This window comes from Microchirus variegatus (genome assembly GCF_963457635.1).
Source record: "Microchirus variegatus genome assembly, chromosome: 22".
Lineage (NCBI taxonomy): Eukaryota > Metazoa > Chordata > Actinopteri > Pleuronectiformes > Soleidae > Microchirus > Microchirus variegatus.
This window is the reverse complement of record NC_139823.1, coordinates 6,566,926-6,574,313: the sequence shown is the minus strand read 5'-3', so window position 1 is coordinate 6,574,313 and position 7,388 is coordinate 6,566,926. Positions and strand designations below refer to the sequence as shown.

The 7,388-nt window shown below is 41.7% G+C and overlaps 1 protein-coding gene across 1 annotated transcript; it reads left to right on the top strand.

Annotated features, from left to right (window-relative positions):
- Positions 1 to 4,158: 4,158 nt before the first annotated feature.
- slc5a3b (solute carrier family 5 member 3b) lies at positions 4,159 to 6,270 on the top strand (the record flags this gene model as incomplete). Its single annotated transcript, XM_083908646.1, has 1 exon — positions 4,159 to 6,270. The coding sequence occupies one exon, from the start codon at positions 4,159 to 4,161 to the stop codon at positions 6,268 to 6,270; it is 2,112 nt and encodes a 703-aa protein (XP_083764772.1).
- Between the last annotated feature and the right edge of the window lie 1,118 nt (positions 6,271 to 7,388).

Sequence of the window (7,388 nt, the reverse complement as noted above, 5' to 3'; positions counted from 1 at the left end):
CACTGAGCGTGTGAGTGTGTGTGTGTGTGTGTGTGTGTGCGGGGAGACGGAGCTGCCACTTCTTCATCCACATCTCCTGTCTGAGGACGTCGGGCGTGTGTAGCATCTTTCACGCGTCTGCTAACGTTAGCAAAACACGGTACGTGTTCACGTAGTGGAGCCGGTGAGTTTTAGCGTGTGGAGAACGTCTGTTATTCATTAAAAAAAAAAACCTTAATTCAAGTGAATGCCTCGTGGATTATCTGAGCAGAATGACTGTCTGGTGTGTTTTAGCCCTGACGTCAGACTAGTAGAAATATAGTCAAAACAGCCGCGTTACCTTACGTATTATCGTCGCTCGTTGTGTCGTGCATATGTTTGTAAATGCCGCCCGTAAAGAACACATAGATACACGTTTCCGTGAAGATGCGCAGTTCGTGTAGCTGAATGAATGAGCGTCTGTTCTGGAACATTCTTTCCGCCTTCGAGGTGCGTTTGCGCACAACGGTGCATGCCGTGAAATGGTGTCGCTTTCCTCTCTTTGTGTCCACAGAAGCCAGTCTGAGAGCCGTCAACCGCAGCTGGCCTTTAAATTTAAAGCGACACTGTTCCCGACATCATTTGACCTCTGCTCGGTGGTCAGCTGAGGTTACCTGCAGTCTAATTCATCTTTTATTTATTCTTGAATACGTGTTAGTGCGGCGTGGTGTGGTGTGGTGTGGTGTGGTGTGGTGGGCGTGTACGCGTGGACCCGTTCCATTCGTCCGAGACTGTTGATACTAGTACACTTTAAAAAAAAAAATGAAATCCATCGCTACCTGATTATAATATGACGTGTGCATACTGTTAATACATGCTTATTACTAGTGTTGTTGCTGCACCTTTAAAAATAATGTAATGCCTATGTTCAAACTATATATTTCCCATCTATATGATTATTGGAGGGACCACAACTTCAATTTGTACATTCAACTAATGTAATAATGATGATATGCAATGTTTAACACCCCTAAATAAATGCATGCTATGAATGATTCTGCATTAGCAAAATGTTTTTAACAATATTTTGTTCTCAGAAACTTAAAGGTGCCATATGTAAGAATGTGGCCAAAAACGGTTACTACATTCAAATTCAAAATACAGAGGTCTTTTAGGTTTTGTTTTCTGACGTAACTGTCAGCCCGTGGTTGCTCGGCAGCTGAGACTCTACTGACTGCAATGATTGGTAGATGGCGGTAGGCGGCGCCACATGCCAAAACATGATTTCAAAACGTAAACATGATTTGCAGTCTGCAAAATATTTTTTTAATGCAAATATTTTGTCTGTACTGTTGTTGTTGGTGATTTCATTTGTTATATGAACATTATTCCTGAGTCTCTGTGACATATTAGGAGGATTTTATGGTTGCTTTAGATTTATTACATAATGCACCTTTAAGTTTGACAAAGGTAACTAAAAAAAACAAATCTTGATAATGTATTTAACAGTTAGCGCATGTGCTAATTTTATTCGAAATGCATAAGTGCACTGCAGTGCAGACTCAAAATGCTGGACGGTAGAGAGAGAGAGACCACATATTAAAGGTTCACTGTGCAAGTATTAGTGAGAATTGGCGACATCTAGTTGTGAGGCTGTGAAGTGCAGAGACTCCTCTGCTCGCCCCTCCCTTTCCTAAACTCAAAAGGGAACTACGGTGGCCTTCACATGTCAGAGAGTTCACATTTCTCAGTTCTCCTTCTCTCTCTCTGCTGTTTCCTCCTCCTCCTTCCTCTTTGGTTAATGCATTGCGTTTATTTGGGTAAATCCACTCACAATTGGTTGCAGTGAAGTTCCACTTCAAAATGTCAAGTCCATTCTGGCTGCTGCTCGTTTTAAAGCGATTATACACTAATACAATTTTTTTTGCCAGTAAACGCTTTTGAAAGTTACACACTGGACCTTAAGTCATGCTATTCTGTGTAAAAGTTGTCATCATTAAATGACGGATGGTTTGTATGGTGGGTGTGTGGACCTGCGCAAGTGTGCGATTCATTTTTTTTTTTTTCAATTTCATTAATTTGATCTTTCCTCTGAGCCACAAAAAGTTGGTAAACATAAGTTTGTGGCTTTAATTGTTCTTGGCGGTTGATTGTTTACAAGGCTCTGTTTTACCACAGTCTTTATTAAATCGACTTCTCATGTGAGTCACTGCGGCTTTTGCCTCAGCATCACTTTTGGCTTTTGAATACCTGATGTATTAAAACTTTCTTAAGGCAGCGCTCCAGCTTCTTCAGGAGCCCTGCCTTGGGAGATATTATCAGCTTCTGGCTGAAGGAATAAGCAGAACAAAAAAGAATTACTCATTTTATTTAGGGCAATTTTATTAATCCACTTGGGTTAAAGCTAGTGCCCCATGGGCAACACCATTATTATTCTGGCATTGGTTTGGTTGTTTGAGTGTTTTTTAAGTACATTGGGCTGTACTGATTATGTTTGACTCTGAATAATATAACTGTAAATACAATTATTTCATTGAATGACATTGCTGTGTTTTAGAGCCAGGGACTCTTGGCCAGTTTATGAACATGTGGAGAAGTGGACACTGGTGAAGAGATGGTAAAATGAAAACAAAGACTTCTTTCACAGAGAGAGAGAGAGAAAGAGAGATGGTTGTGCATAGAGCCTGGTTGTGAAGATGAAGGCGTGGGGTTATTTTCTACGATGCATGGCAGGCTGAAACCTCCAGAGGGGCCAGACATTTGCTTGCCATTAACACAAAACAGATGTGCCGACACATCACCATATATATTATTAGTTGCTGGCAAAGGGAAGTAATTTGATCCATCTCATTTCATCTCTAAGCATCTGCTCAATTTGAATGACGTAGAGTGTGTTTATAGCACACTACCTAGCTCCATTCTAGGCTGTTTTTAACCTGTATTATCATTTCTGGACAAGGGTTTAACCTTCTATTTCTTAGTGGATGTCGGTGTACACAAATGTAGTTTTGTACTGAAAATAATAACAATAAATAAAGACATTTTAAATGGGTCATGTTTGTTTTGTGGGATTGGGATTGGGTCCTGCGGGCTTGTGTGTCCCTCTATTCTTTATTTATTTGTGGTCTAAACCATTAGATGTCACAATTTGTTGCCAGGGGAGCTTGGCCGTCTTGAGCATCGTCCAAAAAATGCTTGAAACTATGCAGGCATGTTTTGTAATTTTGCAAGACTTTATAAATGCAATCAGCCAGACCGCCAATTTGGTAGTTGTTTCTGCGTCCTGCCTTTTCTCGATTTCTCGCATAGTGGCACAGCTCGAGTCCCTTGTGGCTGGAAATATTTAGGAGGAGGAGACGAGTCATTGGTAGGCTAATGCCATGGACTTGCACTGGAAAAATACTGCAAAACACTTGTTGGGCAATGCTTTTTGTTTGTTTTTATATGCAGAATAAGCCATTCTACAAAGGCTTAACATGTTGAGATGCACTTGAATATTGATTTCATTAATTGTGTAGCCAAACAATTATTATTATGTCATATGTTGATGCTTTACAAGTAAAACAAAAAAGCCATTGAATAATCAGAACTGTTATTAGTTATTAGGTCAGAGACATGAAGCGTTGAATCATAAATCTGTGTTCATTATATCAGCCTCCTGGGAGCTTTAACTACAAATCATATGAAGGAAGCTTTTATATATATATAAAAACAACAACATATGATTGATATTGGGCGTAAGAAGCAGGCAATTATCAGTATTGGTAAAAAACAAACAAACATTGTGCATCCCTAGTTTTCAAACAGACTGTAATGCGTCGAACTTAGAAGCATATTTTTTACCGTTGTTTTCCTCTTAAATCAAGGCTCTAATGAGGTGTTTTTCTTTGTCTTTGCTGTCTTGCAGGAATGTTAAGTCTAGAATTTTCTAGACCAGAGGCCTACAACATCCTCCTCTAAATCTAGAACAACCTCAGTGCCGGTGGATAACCCCCATCCGAAGCACATCTAGTGAATTTGATCTGACGGTGGATACTACAGCTTCCATCCAGACAGCAAACCAAAGCAGGGCATTTCCATTGCTCTACTTTTATTAATAAAACCCTTAACTTTTACTATTTATTTTCCTTTTTTGGAAGGATTCCTTAAGCTGTGAGCTTTACTTTCAAGGCATATTTTTCTTCAAAGTAATCTATAAAAATGCGTCCTTCAATGGAAGCAGCGGACATAGCTGTGGTAGCGCTGTATTTTGTCGTGGTGCTAGCCATCGGGTTTTTTGCCATGTGGAAATCGAACCGCAGCACTGTGAGTGGCTACTTCCTGGCTGGACGCTCCATGACGTGGATTGTGATAGGTGCCTCGCTCTTTGTGAGTAACATTGGCAGTGAACATTTCATCGGCCTGGCTGGATCAGGAGCAGCGAGTGGCTATGCTGTTGGAGCATGGGAATTCAATGCAGTGTTTCTTCTGCAGTTGCTTGGCTGGGTGTTTATCCCTGTGTATATCCACTCAGGAGTCTACACCATGCCTGAGTACCTGTCCAAACGCTACGGTGGCAACAGGCTAAAGGTCTACTTTGCTTTCTTGTCGATTTTACTTTACATTTTTACCAAGCTGTCTGTGGACCTGTATGCTGGAGCCCTGTTTATTCAAGAGTCCTTGGGGTGGAACCTTTATCTGTCCATTGTCCTGCTCATCAGTATGACTGCCTTGCTCACTGTCACTGGTGGACTAGTGGCAGTTCTATATACGGATGCACTTCAGGCAGTTTTGATGATTGGTGGTGCCCTAACCTTAACCATCATGAGCCTTATCAAAGTTGGCGGACTCGAAGGAGTCAGAACAAAGTACATGCAGGCAGTTCCCAATGTTTCTGCTATAATTGCTACTGGAAATTTCACATACTATCCTTCCTGTAGCATTCACCCTAAACCAAACTCACTATACATCCTTCGCGGCCCTCTGGACGAATACAGCCCATGGCCAGGATTCATTCTGGGCCAGACTCCTGCATCTATTTGGTACTGGTGTGCAGACCAGGTCATTGTCCAAAGAGTATTAGCAGCAAAGAACATTGCTCATGCAAAGTGCTCAACACTCATGGCTGGATTTCTCAAAGTCCTTCCCATGTTTCTCATAATCATTCCAGGAATGATATCCCGCATCTTGTTCCCAGATGAGATCGCCTGCATTGGGCCAGAACACTGCATGGCTGTGTGTGGTTCTCAGGCCGGCTGCTCAAACATTGCTTACCCTCGCCTGGTCCTGGCCGTGATGCCTGTGGGACTCAGAGGCCTGATGATGGCGGTCATGATTGCCGCCCTGATGAGTGACCTGGACTCGATCTTCAACAGTGCCAGCACCATCTTCACCCTGGACATCTACCAAACCATTCGAAGGAAGGCATCACAGCGCGAGCTGGTGGTTGTCGGCCGCTTGTTTGTTGTGGTCATGGTGGCCATCAGTATTGCTTGGGTCCCTGTCATTATTGAAATGCAAGGTGGACAGACATATATGTACATCCAGGAAGTTGCTGGCTACCTCACTCCACCAATAGCTGCCCTCTTCCTGCTCGGGGTCTTCTGGAGACGGTGTAATGAGACAGGTGCATTCTGGGGAGGCATGACAGGTTTCGTACTAGGTACCATACGACTGACATTGGCTTTTATCTATCGCCAGCCTCGCTGTGACCAGCCAGATGATAGGCCTGCTTTCATCGTCCATATTCACTACATGTATTTTGCTGCTGGTCTGTTCTGGATATCAGGACTGGTGGCTGTCGTGGTCAGCCTCTGCACCGCTTCACCAGATAAGGAGCGGGTCCGCACCACCACATTCTGGGGTCTCAGCAGCATTCAAAGTGTCCCCACAAAGGATCGAGAGGAGATGTACAGGCTAAACGATGAGAGCCACCGTCATGGTGACGGAAAGCTCCTTAAAGAAATGCCTCCAGATGTCAGAAAGCAGAAGTGTTTGGACGGAGCGGATGTCAAACTCCTGGTTCCATCCACTGACCGTGACCCAGCAACCCCGAGTACAGAAGCCTCACCTGTTACCACTCCCACAGAACCATTCAGATCAGAGGATGGCAGCCAAGGGACTGTGGAGAGTGGCAGGTGCACACGTTTACTGGACTGGCTATGTTCATACAAGGAGGGGGAACAGAATGCTGAGCAGAAAATGGTGCAGGACAATGCGGAGATCATTGCAGAGATGCTGCACGAGCCGCCGAGAGTTAAACATTTCCTCAACGTGGGTCTGCTATGCGTCTGCTCAGTGGGCATCTTCATGTTTGTTTATTTTTCACTGTAGCTGAATCCTGAGCACTGAACTAATTGGTGGGGGCTTTGATGAAGTTGGGGAGGGGCTGTTAAGAAACAAACAGATAGATTTTGATTTTGAGGGATTTGAGAAGCTCTGTCTGTAATATTTACAGTGGTCTTTTGTAGCTCTTTAACAGGGATCCAAGCTTATTCTAATCATCATTTTTTTTAAATGATTTAAGTTTCTCCACATGAAAACCTTTTTCCTGTATGACTACAAATCTTATTTGACACCGGTTTGTCCATTTTGTACAGTGCTTGGTGTTAATCCTTCTGAATAGCTACTTGGATTTTTAGAATTGTAGTTCAAAGTGAATTTAATATTTGCCTTATTTGACATATGCACTTGTCTTTTTGTACGGTGAAAAACATTTACTGTTGTTGTTTTTGTACTTTTGTTGACAGCGTGTTTAGGTTTAGCACACCTAGTAATAAATACATTGCATTATAGGCCATGTAAGTTTTGTGAAAGTTCTGGAAACTATGATGACCAATGATGGTAGTATTCCACCAATATTAAGTCTATTTAGTTTTTTAATACCTGATAAATGTCCAAATGTTTTCTCCATAGTGTATTTCTTGAGGCCATCTTTATGGCATTATAAAACAATAGTTAATCAAAAATCATTTTTATCTCATCAAGTGTCCAATGCTATATTCACTGGTTCATATTTTTTTATTTAGTCTACAAACAGGTGTTGCATCAAAAACTACTTTTGTTTATAATATGTACAAATATCATGGCACATAACAGAGAGGAAACACAAGAGCAGAAATAGCTGGCTGTTTTTATGTTTAACCTTTTAAACGTTTTCCATAAGAACCAAAATTAATATTGTATGGTACTTTTATAATATTGCTGCTGTTTGTGTGTCTGTTTTTTGTTTTCCCCATCAACAAGCAGTCACCTCGGGTGATTTGGACGTTTGGTGATTTGTATTGGTTTTATGTTGAATTTTCTACTACTGTATTATGGGCTGTGTTCTGTTACATTTTGACACCAACGCGCCATACGGCTTTTTTATTTACTGCTATTCCATCGTAACAAAAAAAAAGCTACAAGTACCAATGTTTATGATTCTTTATCAATTTTCATGTATAATCCAA